This window comes from Coffea arabica, chromosome 2e (assembly GCF_036785885.1).
Source record: "Coffea arabica cultivar ET-39 chromosome 2e, Coffea Arabica ET-39 HiFi, whole genome shotgun sequence".
In the NCBI taxonomy this organism is placed as follows: Eukaryota; Viridiplantae; Streptophyta; class Magnoliopsida; order Gentianales; family Rubiaceae; genus Coffea; species Coffea arabica.
Window position 1 is genome coordinate 6356748 of NC_092313.1, and position 14726 is coordinate 6371473.

At 35.6% G+C, this 14726-nt stretch overlaps 2 protein-coding genes across 4 annotated transcripts; one reads left to right on the forward strand and one right to left on the reverse strand.

Annotated features, from left to right (window-relative positions):
- The first annotated feature begins 6189 nt into the window (after positions 1-6189).
- Positions 6190-11032, forward strand: LOC113730465 (E3 ubiquitin-protein ligase SDIR1-like). 2 transcript variants are annotated; one of them, XM_027255159.2, is made up of 9 exons: positions 6190-6474; positions 7771-7896; positions 8013-8067; positions 8161-8213; positions 8296-8524; positions 8671-8785; positions 9339-9384; positions 9943-10068; positions 10750-11032. In XM_027255159.2, exons 2-9 carry the CDS (start codon positions 7819-7821, stop codon positions 10876-10878), a joined length of 831 nt encoding a protein of 276 aa, XP_027110960.1. In that variant the 5' UTR covers positions 6190-6474; positions 7771-7818; the 3' UTR covers positions 10879-11032. The 2 variants fall into 2 exon arrangements, with proteins under 2 accessions (XP_027110960.1, XP_071934593.1); XM_072078492.1 differs by lacking the exons at positions 7771-7896; positions 8013-8067 and having other exon boundaries at positions 6283-6474.
- Positions 11033-11757: 725 nt separating this feature from the next.
- LOC113730466 (peptidyl-prolyl cis-trans isomerase FKBP20-1) lies at positions 11758-14466 on the reverse strand. Of its 2 annotated transcripts, none has more exons than XM_027255162.2 (6): positions 14207-14466; positions 13327-13440; positions 12972-13105; positions 12819-12898; positions 12144-12236; positions 11758-12047 (listed from the first exon to the last, which is right to left on the reverse strand). In XM_027255162.2, the coding sequence occupies exons 2-6, from the start codon at positions 13433-13435 to the stop codon at positions 11897-11899; spliced, it is 567 nt and encodes a 188-aa protein (XP_027110963.1). In that variant the 5' UTR covers positions 13436-13440; positions 14207-14466; the 3' UTR covers positions 11758-11896. The 2 variants fall into 2 exon arrangements, with proteins under 2 accessions (XP_027110963.1, XP_027110961.1); XM_027255160.2 differs by having other exon boundaries at positions 13327-13456; positions 14207-14392.
- Between the last annotated feature and the right edge of the window lie 260 nt (positions 14467-14726).

The following is a 14726-nucleotide window of genomic DNA, read 5'->3' on the forward strand; positions in this document are numbered from 1 at the left end:
TTTGAAATATTTAAGAGTAGTAGAGTTTTTAAAATATATTTTAGAATATTTTTGAAATATTAAAAAAATTTAGACTACTTTTTAAAGTACCTTTTAGAGTACTTTTTAAAATTTTTTATATTATTTGAAAAACTAAAGGATCCAAACAAATTCAACAAGTTTTCATTCATTGAATAGTTATTAATACTAGTGCCTGAAACACACGCTAATGTTTGTGCAGTTAAAATATATATTTATATATATTTTTTTAAAACAATTATTTCTTTATAATATTTTTTACTGGTCAAATTGTTTTAGATAATTGTACATAAATATGATGAAAGTTGGGCAAATTACGTGAAAGTTGGCAATTAGTGTGAAAAAATGGATAAATTCAGCAATTAACTACTGCTGATTCAAATAGCTCATTGTTAATTGCGGAGAAGTTTCTTTTTCATAAATTGAGACAAATTTACCCTTGTTATTAAGGGAATGTTAGAAATTTTAAAAAATGACATTATGTATTTATTGTGTGATGCTCTCGTTATATATATACATATAGAGAGAGAGAGAACCAACTGGGGTTGGGCCAAGTGGTAAGCAGTTTGATTCCGCTTAAGCAGGTCTCGGGTTCGAACCTGGCGTATGCAGCTATCCTTGTTGGGAGACTCACCCACCACAGCCAGGTGTGCGACCCGGGTCGACCAACGGATTAGTCAGGGCAAAGTCCTGGATACCGTGGCAGGCAACCAAAAAAAAAAAAAATAGAGAGAGAGAGATACAGATATTTAAATTACAACCTATCGTTTTATCGTAATCGAGGGACCTACCCAACCGAAGGCCGCAATGATGTGCTCTGATTAAACTGGCGTGCAACGCGGTGAATCCATGGCTGCTTGTGGCAAATGGACGACTACCACCTACAGCTTGCTGTTTGGATCCAGGCATTGGACCCTTTGATTGTGAGGTCATCAGACCCGGAATTCTCCCCAAAAAAATCGTGGTCACCAGACCCCCAAATCCGTATCAAAACAGTCGGTAATATTAACGATCGACTCGAGGACCCTCTTAAGCCCGTTTCGATTGATCATGGATTTTTAAGATGGGTTCATCCTTTCAAGGAGTCGTAGGGTGGGTCGTCACCCATGAGCCCATCACTTAGTTTGCAGAAGTTGCGTCCATGTTTGGGCTGAAAACGTCACTAATGCAGTTTCACTCTTAAAATGTTTTGGGTAGATTAAAACTTTTGTGTTATCTTGCAGGCCTGTTTGGAAAATAAATTTTTTGTCGAGTTTGTCTCTTATCAGTTTTTTAATAATTTTACTTACAATAACCTAAAAAATTTTATCAAAATTTTTAAACTACGTCTTAAAAGGAAACAGAAGAACAAGAAAAGTTTTCCATCTTAAAAGAGAAGAAAAACTTCTCAAAGTTTTTTTGTCTAAAAAAAAGAAAGAAAGAAAAGTTTTTCATCTTAAAAATTTTTCCTACAACTTCAATAATAAGATATAGTAAAGTTTTAGACAAATACTCAAAAAGTCATTTGTCAAACGGGGCCACTTTTCATTTCTGGTGGTGTTTTAAATTAAATTTTATTGCCAAATCTTTTTCCAAATGGGGGTGGTTGTTTAGTTCCAAAAAGGGAAATGAAGGAATAAGGTACTTCGACATGAACAGAAGGTGAATTTGAAGGACGAAATTAATAGAAACAAGTGACGATCATCCCGCCTATCCATTCCCTAGCTTCTTTTCAAAGATGCCCCAAGAAAAAACACAGGCAATGAGCTCTCCTGGCTTCACAGCAAGAGAACATCACCAATCTTTTCCATCTTCAATTGACAACGCTGTACCCTTTTTTTTTTTTTTTTGATAATGGACAGCGCTGTACTTCTTAGTCTCTGTACCTTGCTTCCGTTTCTTGAGACCCGAAAAATCTTTCCCATGCTATTCCCAAATAGGATTAATTTCACTTAGCACCCTTTAATCATATTCCACTTTTCACTTTGGTCCCTAAGTTTCAAAGTGAGATACTTTATTTCTTAAAATATAAAACTTGTCCCACTTAATTAAAATAATCAACAGAACTAAGACATATTTTATTTTGGCCACTAAAAGTGGGATTGGACTAAATTCATATTTATTTTTGCCACCAAAAAAATAGAATCTAATTTGTTTGTACATAAAAAATGACTGTATGTGGATTATGTAGTGATTTTAGATTAAAAATTTGTCAAAAATTTAGGTTGGGATTAAATTTTACTAACTTGAATTTCTAAGGGATGTAAAATAAAAATTTTAAAAGTGAATAATGAAAAAATTCATTTGGTAAAATGTGTGGGATGTTTTGAATAAATTTTCCTTATATTTAAGTAGGACCAACTTTATAGCTTAGGGACTAAAATCATTGATATGTGTGAGATAGAATTTTTACTTAAATAGGATGAATTTTGTACTTTAGAAGCTTAAATGGAACAGATTTTATACTTTAAATACACAAATGCAGTGCTTTGAAATTAGACATCAAAATAAGAATCTAAATATAAGTGAAGAGTGCAAAGTGGAATTAACCCTCTCAAACATGCGATGCTCCCGGTGGAAGGAAATCTTGCTGCAGATCTTTTTTGTGGTTGATAATTCAAGTGCATGAAATTTTTTTTTTAAAGAAAAAAGAAAAAATAGGGGTTGATTGACATCACCAGTTGGAATACATTCCACAATCCAATGCACCCATTTATCACAAAAATCCATTTCGATCATTATAGCTTTCAAGAAATGCCATTCAACTCTATGATAGGCCATGTTGTGGAGAGCCAGTATGACCTAATGATCTTAAATGCATTTTTCCAGTAGTAATTCTAGATACTTTTACATATAATGTAGGCATTCCAAGGAAAAATAAATATTAGGGGTGGCAATTTCTAAAATGACCTGAAAATACGACATGAATCTAACACGAAATTAACGGGTTTGGGTTGAGGTTTTGCGGGTTTGGGTCAGAATCGGGTCGAACCCAGTGAACCCAAAAATAAAACAAGTCGAATTCGGGTCAACTCGTGGGTGATCCGATAACCCGTTTACGAATTAAAAATATTTTATCTAACTAAACTAAGTTATTCATTTTTTTTTCTAAAGGCATTAACCACTTAATCCTAAATGAATTTGTTTAACTTGTGTGAAGTTGAAATTATTATGTTTAGACAAATAATGTAATACATTATTTTATACTTTTATACTATTTTAATTTATTTTATATTTGGTTTGGGATAAAACACTTTTACGGTGTTTCAATTTATTTTAGATCTGGTTTGGGATTATTTTATTAAAATTTTTATTATTTGATTATGTAATTAACCTTGTGCGAAATTAGTTTTATTATAAATTATAGTGGTAAATTAATAAATTAAAATTATGTTTCAGGTCATTCGGGGTCAACCCGCCAACACGAAATTTTCGAGTTTGGGTCAGGTCTCCTGACCCGTTTTGGGTTTGCGGGTTGTGTTCGGGTCAGCGGATTTTCTATTATTCCGATTCTCAATCCTACCCGCCAATCCGTTTCTGACCCGATTGCCATCCCTAATAAGGGTTAATTCCACTTTGTCACCCCCAAACTTTGGACGATTACCTACTTCAGTCCCTAAACTTCAAAATGGGACACTTAAGTCCCTAAATTTATAAATACCTCCCACTTAAGTCCCTAAACTTATAAAATGAGACACTTAAATCCCTAAATCCTTATAAAATGGGACACTTCGACCACCAACGGCATTCAGGATTTGTTAACAATTTTCCTTAAGTAAGAGGTATTTATAAGTTTAGGGACTTAAGTGTCCCATTTTGAAGTTTAGGGATTAAAGTGGATAATCGTCCAAAATTTGGGGGGACAAAGTGGTATTAACCCCCCTAATAAATATGTAGCCGGTGCGAAGGGACTCAACTGCTAGGAAAAAGATTCATGATTTTAATTCAGAGACTAATGTCTCAGATTAGAGGCAATGAAGGATTTGCCATTAGATGGTTGAAATTGGAGAAGAAAGGTTTGTTAGCAAAACTTATGTGGTACTTGCTGAAGCATAATGAAGCCTCAGGGGTTGGAGAAGCATGGAAAAACATGGGAAGGGGTTAAATCGAGGTTAACGTGTAGAATGGGTAGCAGGCATGACATAAACTTCTAGCTTGACACTTGGTTATTATATAGCTCACTCATCCATGTTGATGAGATTTTCCTTCTTTTTTTTTTTAAGGTATTATAGTCTGGCAAATTTCTCAGAATAATGTGAAAAGAAGAAAATATCACAAAAGTAGGGTTACTTGGGATTGAGCTCTAGTTTAAGGGTCACCGCAATTTATAAAGGAGGTTTCAGAAAAAAATTGATTTAAATTTCATTTTTTTTCCTCCCATGGAAATAAATGCAGCGATATATATATATATATATATATATATATATATATATATATTTAGGTGCAGCGAAGCTTTAAAATTTTTTTTAAAAATGAAATCACGCTGATTTTGCCTGTTAACCCTAACACACTAAACCCTAATACGTAAACCCTAACCCTAAAAGTCTAAAATTTAATTTACCTACAAAAATTGTGCTAACTTCATAAATGATGTTTAATTATCCTATAAAATTTCGTTCATTATATAAGATAAAATGATTAAATTTGATCTTTTATTTTTAAAATCATAAAAGTTATTCTAAATGCACCAAATTTGAGTTTTTGTTAAAAGTGCTATTAACATCAAAAACTCTACTCCTAATTTTATGGGATGATATTTATCAAATACTTTAAAATATACTTGTTAGCTTCTAAAAGTATTTTTTTATCAAAAGCACCGCAACTCCAAACGAGACCTAAATTTACCATGTGACCTATACAAGATATTTTTTTTTAGTGGCAAAGAACTAATATTCTATTCGTAATCAAAAATTTTGATCCATATTCATTTTGTCCCCACAAAAGTAGAATCAAATCCAAGTTATATTCATTTTCTCTAAAAAGGTGGGACCGTATCTATTTCATATTTATTTTTATCACTAAAAAAGTGGGATTTGATCTTTTTATACATAAAAAATTACTCTATGTGGGGTTAAGTGGTGATTTCAAACTAAAAGTGGTCAAAAAACTTAAGTTAGAACCAAAATTTAACGATTTGATTTTGTAAATGATGTAAATTTATTGTTTTAAAGGTAAAGGACGAAAATATCATTTACCGAATGTGAGGAACCTTTTGAACGAATTTTTCATTATAAAATTTATCAATCCATACAAATAAGTGCTGTAAAATTCATAATTGTATCAAATTTGTATAAATTTTACATCACATATTATAAGCATCTATATAATATATAAAGGGAAACGCCACTATATGATGTAAATATACAATGTCACTTTTTAAAATTTCTAATATACACTTAATTAGAATGACAAATTTATTCAAAAATAATCTCCCCAATCACATGATAGTTATTTGAATCAAAAGATAGTTATTTATTCAATTATCCATTAATTACAACTTCCTCACACAACTCTTAATTAGAGATGTAAATCACAATCAAATTATATTGACCCATCCAAACTTGTGCATTAATTTTGAATGAGTCTAAATAGGTATCCAATTAAATACATTTAATTAGTAGGTAATGAGTTGACCCGACTTACTTATTTATATTCATTTAAAAATAATTATACATTTAAATTTAACGTTTAGTAAGTGCTAAGCAAATAAATTTAAATTTCTTACCAATCTAATAACAATAAAATACCATTAATCTTATCAAACAACATGCGAACAAATAAAAAAATAAGTAGAATTTTAAATGAATCATAAATAAGTAATTGGGTATAATCATACCCATTTATTAAATGAACATAAATGAATTAATCTAATTATATCACTATTTAATTACGATCTATCCAAATCCGTTCGAATCAACTATTTTGATACTCTGCTCCTAACCTACATATTTTGCTCCACTTCCATTATCTTTTTAATAAAATTTAACCCATAAAACTCATTTAAAAATACTTTTTAAAGAGATAATTTTAATAAATATATTTTTTTATTAACTGCACATACATTAGAGCGTGGTTTAAGCACTAGTTATAGTAATCGAACCGAATTGGACAGGCTCCAGCTCCGTGGTTTAAGCAGAGCAACTGTTTCCAACCATCCATAGCTTTAGTAGGGTGAAAAAATGTACCACAAGAAAAGAGACAAAATTTAGAAAAAGCCAACAGTTACCGAGTCAGCTCTTGTCCCTCTCGCGTCCCAAACTCATTCTTTGTCCTTCTTGACCCTGAACGAAAATAGAAAATCCTCGCAAATAACCAAAAAATAATAAAAAAGAAAAAGAGTAGAGAGTAATAAGGACGAGAGACTTTAGAGAGGGAAAGGGGACTAGGGGAGGAGATACGAAAGATTTCATTTTTAATTTATGAATGCCATTCTTCTAAGTCATCTCGATCTCTTTCTTCTCCATTCAACCACTTCCTGTAAGTCCGTTATCATTTCCGCATATTTATGTAGCTGGAATTTTGACGATTTTGATGAAATGTTATGATTTTGTTTCGTCAATGATCAATTTAGAAGGAGATTATTATCTATTTTGTTACTGAAGCTGAATTTTTGCTCAATAATTGGAGAATTGTGACTGATGAGAAAGTGTATTATTGAACCCTAGTTACCAAATTTGTGTACTAACCTTTTCCCTTCTACGCAGAAAGAAGTAGATTGTTTTAATCAAAATTAAGTTTGGGTATCTAATTAATTAGTGATTCTACTTCCGAAATTGTGACAGTGCTTTTTTTTTTGTGCTTTTGAGTATTGATGGGAGTTTGTGATCCGATATATGACAAAAAATTGGGTTTCTGTGTAAATGGACAGGATTGGGAACGAATTCCTACTTTCTTATGTTATGTAAATGCAAATAATAATGGCACTAATAATTGTATTTCCTTAAATCTTCGTTGTCCTGTTATTGTATGAATGTTGCTGTATTTGGGCTAAATTCTAGGTCATTTCTGTTGAAAGTACTGAGTAACTCAATGATGAAGGACTGCTGTGAAAAGAGTTAATGGGCAGTCTATGCGTTGGCTCCTGTGCATCTGTTTACTGAACTGTTTTTCTTTTTAGTGACTTGTATGGCATTTTAGGAAGTTCCGATTTTAGCCGCACAAGGCATCAACTCATGCCATTGGAGAGTGCATGCAGGATTTCACCGAACAAAAACTGATAAGGATGATAACAGCTCCTTTTAATACTAAGGACCTAGTGTTTGTTATGCTACTGATACAACGATTATCTTGATATCAGCACCAGGTCCTGAAGTGATTATCTTCAAACCAAGAATCATGAAATGGGACACTTGTTTATTAAGCTTTTCATGAGAATTTTTAAATAGAGATAAGGAAATAGCTAAGGAAGAAAATGGTGACGAATTTTAAGGAAACAGGAAAGAAAATAGTTAAGAAGATGAGAGACAATTAAAGCATTGTTCATTCAATGCAATTCTTGCCAGTTTTCCTTGAATGGATGGAATTTTGAAAGGATAGGAATGGTCTGTTTTAAATCTCATGATCTTCCTTGAATTTCCAGGCCCCCCCTCCAAACCAACCCCCCCCCCCCCCCCCCCCCAAAAAAAAAAAACTTACTGTTAGCTGTATGTCGCATGTCATGCTTGTGTCCTTGTGAGGCGTGATAGTATGTCAATGGGGTTTGATTGGAAATCTTTTTTTGCTCTCTCCCGCTCTCTTGCTCTCACTCTCTGTTTCATCCTCTGGTTGTTGAAGTCTCTGGAGTCTCTGTGGAGATAGATCCACGTTTTGGAAAACAAGACCATGAGTTTTGTGTTCCGAGGCACTAGAGCAGATGTAGAAACTGGTTTCCCAGGGCTTATTCCGGAGCGTCGTACAGTGGTATTAACCTTGTACAATTTGTAAAATTTACTTTACATCATTTGTAAAGTTACACGGTTCAAGATGCCTTGTAAAACTGATTATGCTTCCAAACATCTTTTACTCCTTTTGTTCAGCGTGTTCATGGAGCCCGACCAGTTAATACCAATTCTCTTGCATTTCTTGTTACAGGTGCTTACCTTTTTAACAGTTTGGGAATTTTTGGTTTTGAGTGACTCACTGAAAATTTGCAAAATATAATTTCTTTTTCTTTCTATGAACCAGTTCTTTTGCTGTTCATGATTCTTAACTCCCATCAAATGTCACCCAACTTTCTGGTTAGTATTCTCTTCACTGGTGAATTGTTAGACTCTATCTTAATTTGGCACTTATGAAAACCTAAGCTTTGCTTCCTTTTAGCTCTGGCTGGTACTTGCTGTCTTTTTGATGGCAACAACCCTACGAATGTATGCAACTTGTCAGCAGCTACAAGCTCAGGCTCAAGCTCATGCTGTGGCAGCTAGTGGCCTTCTTGGTCATACAGAGCTGCGTTTGCATATGCCACCTTCCATTGCCCTCGCAACCAGAGGGCGACTACATGGTCTTAGACTCCAGCTTGCACTTCTAGACCGGGAATTTGATGACCTTGGTAAGAATCTTTGATTTTGCTCTAACACAGGTGAAATAAAGAAAAACAAATTTTGGCATCCTTTTTTTTCGCATTTAATATCTGTCGGTTTGTTGGTTAAAACAATAAGGAGAAAAATGAACCAAATGTTTTGTTGCTGTATTCAGATTACGAAACTCTGAGGGCACTAGATGCTGACAATGTTCCAACAGGTCCTTCAATGACTGAGGAAGAGATAAATGCTCTCCCTGTTCACAAATATAAGGTTACTGGCCCTCAAAGGTAAGTCAGTATGGTCCCTGCCCTCCCTGCCTTCCTAATCCTGCTTTATGCACCTTCCTCCCCCCCTCTCCAAATAAGAAGCACTAGCATTAATTGGTCCTGTCCACCTGTGTCAGTGCTGCATCTTGCATAACCTACTCCTACATTTAGATGATTATAATTAGGAGGGTGCCAATCAACCTTCTTTTTGTGTGTTTGTATTGAGCTTGTCTATCAGCAGCTCAACTTTTATTTGAAAAATCACAAAATAGTTGATAGCTGCTTCTGCAAGATATCCACCTTGCAGGACTGGCAGAACTTTGGCCTAGTTAGCTTGGGATATTTATATGAAGTCTCAGCCTCTCACTAAGGAGGACGGGGGATGGGGGTATCTGTAAGTTTAAACATTGTTTCCTTATTTATTTCACCTAAATACATGGATGACTGGGGATGGGGGTATCTGTAAGTTTAAACATTGTTTCCTTATTTATTTCCCTAAATACATGGATGACTTGTATAGTTGCTTTGTGTTTATCTTGGAATTAACATGTCTTGATTCTGCTTTTCTGGACAGTGCTGGCTCATCAGTTCAGCAGGCGGCTTCTTCATCCTCAGTTGAGGTGGTTTCCTTTCTCCTTTTGCGCAAATATCATATCATTCAGATAGTTCTACCTATTTTTAAGATATGAAAATTTATCTTCTCCCCTGTGTATGCTACCAGATTTATTTGCATCATGGTCATAGCTGTATATTTTGAACCATGTAACATTATCTTTTGTTTTTATCAGTCAGAAAACGAGTTCCCTTTTTTATCATTAGGTTCGTTCACTTTGAGAGGCTAACATTGTTTGCCCAAAGTTTGTGTTTCATTTGGTGATACATGGTTTTTGAATAATAAGCATGTAAGTACTCGAAAATCAATCAGATGTTTTTTATCCACTATATTCCTTGTGTACTTTCCAGCAGAATGTGAAAAAGGTCAAATCATTATTCACCCTAAGGTGATTTGCTTAGGTAATCTCTTTTTTCGATCCTAGAGGCTTTGATTTCCTCGCAAAAACACAGAGATGGATTCTGTATCCAAGCATACAATTTCTCTGGTCGCTTGGATGATATATGGAAATTGCTCTGATGATCTGTAGAAACTGTAATAACTTCTCTACTTCACTCACAAGCAGAAGAAGCAAGACCCTCCCAATGCAGCTGGGGGCACAAAGGCCTGCGATGATGAACTGACTTGCAGTGTTTGTTTGGAGCAAGTTGATGTGGGAGAACTTGTCCGCACTTTGCCATGCTTGCATCAGGTTTGTCTTTGTTTTGCAACAACATTGGATTCCTCTTCCTTCTTACTAAGTGGAAGTCATTTTGAATACATCATTTAGAGTTTCTTATTGTGTTTCTGGTGTTTAACTACTCAAAAAACGACCTGTGCTGTGAACACAGCCTGATGGGTTACAATTGCAACTCTGGTACATTAAGTGTCATAATGTCAACTTGAAGATCTAAATTTGGTCTTTCTGCGGGAAGACTTAAATTTGGTCATATTTCAAAATTGAAGAACTATTGAAAGTGAGTATGCCAGTGCAATGCTCCAATGACTATGATGTTTCTAGGATACCAGGAAGAGTAAGTTATTTACTGCTCTCTATTCGGAATTAACTTCCCCTGCTAGACAATATCCTTGACACAGTAGTTTCCACTGCAACATGGGTGGAGCTATGCTTATATTCTGTTAGTTCTCAATACCGTAAATCCTTGAAATCAAGCTCAATACGTTTTGGCATTTCTAGCTCCTTAATTTAGAATAGAAATGGACGCTCATGATTTTGATAAAGATCTAAGACCTTGCCATCTAATGTTTTGGTCTTTTATGACCTTGAAGTATATTTCAAATTAAGAATACTTATTCACAGAGGCAGATTATGTCACGGGGTAGGTTGGCCTTGTAAATGCTATGCTTAAGATTCTGGTTTTAACTTTTGCAGTTCCATGCAAACTGCATTGATCCATGGCTGTGTCAGCAAGGAACATGCCCTGTTTGCAAGTTTCGAGCTGCATCAGGCTGGCATCCGAATGGCCAAGAGGAAGAAATGGATGCTTCATACATGGTGTAGTCCTTCCTCAGTAACCATACTAAATGTCTTAGCTTACTCATGCTTTGAAATTATAAATCCGTTTACCATTATTGTAATGATTTTGGCATAGCATGAGAATAAATTGCTTTAAATTACCTTTGATAACATCCAAAATCCGAACACAATTTCTCAACCCCAACTTTATTCGTGACCTACCTAATGATAGCTTCGTTCGGTATACAGCAGAGTTGCACCAAAAATCAACACTTTGTAGATGGTTGGTAACATGAATCTCCTACACCGGACTATGTTGGGAGGTTATGGCATTCGATCGACCCCACTACTCGTCGTATTTGGTTTGGTATTGCTACCGCACATGACTTCGAGAGTCATGATGATATTACTGAAGAACGTCTTTATCAGAATATTTTTGCTTCTCACTTTGGTCAATTAGCAATAATTTTTCTATGGACTTCCGGAAATCTGTTTCATGTAGCTTGGCAAGGAAATTTTGAGTCATGGGTACAGGACCCTTTACACGTAAGACCTATTGCTCATGCAATTTGGGATCCTCATTTTGGTCAACCGGCTGTGGAAGCTTTTACTCGAGGGGGTGCTCTTGGCCCAGTAAATATCGCCTATTCTGGTATAAGACAACAATTGCAATTTTAATCATTCTGGTATAAGACAACAATTGCAATTTTAATCAAACTGAGGCCGCGACTGTTTTCACTGAATCAGTTCACTGCAATTTTGCAGTACCTAATCATATACGGTAGCATTCGTTCATCTGTTCAGTTGAAGCTTCAATCATCTTATACAGTCTGTCCAAACTTTGCAGTTAAAAACACCAAAAAATCGTCTAACGAGTGCATCAGAACTTGTAAACGCAAAACTCACGACAAAACAGCCAAGAAATTTCAGAAGCTAACCCATCATAAATCACAGGTTACAGTTTTATAAATCACCACAGTAGATCGTCTTCAGATATTTTAAAGTTCAATCTAGGGAAATATCTCTGATTAATGCCTTGCAACTTAATTGTAAAAAGACAATTCTATTTTCCTTTACCCTTTCCCTTGCCTTGACCCTTTTTGGCTTCAAGCTTGGCTTGTATGCGAGCAGCAGCAGCTGCCTTAGCTTCCTCTCTCCTCTTCTTCTCTTCCTCCTTGGTTGCAGCGGCAACCTCCCTTTGTTTCTTGAGCTCCCTGGTTGTCAAAACGAGCAAAGAGATAGAATAAGTCTAAATCTCATACTGCACTGACTTAAACGGAAATGTGAATGATTGGCAAGAAATAAATTACTCCAGTCTAGCCCTTTCATCCGAAACACTACTCAGACTTGCACCCCTCCTAGGCCTGCACGTCACCAACTCCACCTCAAAGATGAGTATCGCACTGCAGCACATCATTTGACAACAATGCAACTTAGTTTTAAACAAGAATGAGAAAGGTGATCCAAGAATAAACAAACTCAATAAGTGAAACTTCACGAGGTAAACACAATCACTAGGCATGCCATCTAGATAAAAACGGCAGTTCCCAGCATTAGATAGTTTGGAAAGTTAAATCCGGCTAGCAACCCAAAAATAGATGTAACGGATCATTTCTAGTTAAGTTAATTGGGAAGTTACAAAGGATGATACTTCTCCAGATATCACCACTTAAAAATTCAATTCGTTTTGCAGTGACAGTCACTATTTCATGGACGCCGGAGACCACATTTTGGGTAAGTGGTCTTCTTCACTTAACCAGTTCACGCAAGTAGAGGAGCATAATGACCCAAAAAGATTGGAGTATTTCAATAAGCCAATGGAAACCAAAAAGATATTTGGCTTCCTTTATCTTTGACAAACTCAGTGGAACTTGGACTGCTAATGCTTTGCCTGATACATCTAGAACGTTTCACTTCTGTTGTCAAGTGAAATTATAAGCTGGACTTAAAAGAGGGGGAAATTTTTTAGAGAAGGAAACTCTTACTCAGGGGGTACTTCTGGGGGAGAACCAGCACTTCCGTATGCATACTCTGGCATGCATGTAATCTTTGCAACCTCCCCAACCTGGAGAAACCCATGATATGCAAGAAGTAATTTATCTGGACAACAAATTATGTTATGAGAACAGGACACCGACCTTCATAGTTCTCAACACAACATCCCAAGCCTTAATCACAGAGCCCTTGCCCACTTCAAATGTGAAAACAGTATTATCTTCCCGGGTAGTGTCAAAAACTTCACCAGTATCAGCAAGAATACCTTCGTAATGAACTGCATCCAGAAGAAAAATCAATTAATCATTATCAGTCAAGCCCACTAGTCCTATGTGCCTCTTAACCGATATAGCAATTACTAAATTAAAGTAATTCTTACAATGGGAAACCAGATTAAAACTTTTCCCATGGTGGATTAATTCCATTACGCCCTTAGTTTGTATGACTAGCAAAACTGCTGGATATGTTTAAACTGACATTCTGTTCATATGAACTTACCATCTACAAGTGGAAGACTCTCCGATGGAGCAATTGCATCAGGTTTGGCATGCCGAACAATGGTCTTCAAGACACCTCCATCTCCAGTTAAATCAATCGTATCACTCATGGTTTCTAAAGTTTAACCAACCTGGGTAGTTAGTTGTACACACCAGCATTAAACACATAAAACGCTATCTGAGGAAATTGTTTTGACCATGCACTGAAAGTTGAATACTCAAACTGCTGAACTTTATAGTGAATTCCACGCACAAAGGGTGAGAATCTTTGGATAAAGTTTCTGAATTTCATAGTCTATGAAACATAAATGAGAAAAAAAGGCAAGCAGGATAGAAAAATGAACAATCTGTGCATAAAACGTCATTTGGATGAATTTTCAGTACAAGTCAACAAGTCATTGGTTAGCTTGAATTAGAATTTTACTGCGGAAGAAATCCTTTTTTGAGAGGTAAAACAAATCACGATCAGAATGCCCGAAAAATACTTTCCAAGCTAAATAATTAGAGAACTTCCTTGAAACATTTAAACCGCAGTTTCTTTCCCCAATACAAAACACCAAGAAAGGATCAATAAACCAAACTACTAAACTATCGGTGAGCAAGCATCTAAATTATAGGATTCACTATACAATTTAGAAGAGTATTGGTGAGCTTTGACCCAATCAACCCAGTCAAATTCAGCTTTAATCAGAAAAGGGAAAAAAGTGGTCAAATTCATATTTAATTAGTGAATTTACAGTACCCAAAAAAAAAGCATAAAGATAAAGAAATTGGCAAGCAATAAATGCAGGCAGCAAAGTTGATGCTGCAAAAAGTACAAATCAAACGAAAAGTAGGAATCTTGGAAGAGAACTAGGGTTTAGAAGGGAAGAAAATTGTACCTTAACGACGGAAAAGGAAGCAGCGGAAGTGATCGGAGGGGAAGGGTTGGGCAGGAGTTGGAGGAAAACAGAGGGGTATGATCGGAGATTTGATGATGGTGATGGAGGGAGTCGCCGGCCATAAAGCTTCAGGCGCTTTTTGTATTCTGTGCTGAGTGTTGGTCGGTTTTTCAACTTTTTATCCCTTCTCTCTCGCTAGTCGCTACTCGTTTTATACCATTTGGAAAGTGCTGCAGAAATTGGGTTTGTTGCGTCTCCACGCGCGCCATCCAGTCAAGGCAGTCGTTATGTATGGTTGTGATACAGGCCCAACAAAGGGTCTAGTCTTTCTTTAAAGGAAACAGACATATTACTAGCCCAGAAGCCCACGAGAGACATCTAATAATAGGTAGAGATACTGCAAACCTATAACGTTTTTGGACAATTGTCTTTTGCTTCTGGTGCCATCCTCTCGTTAGATGTCTTTGTACCGACAAACATATGAACTATGAATAAATATGACCATACAGAAATGTTATAT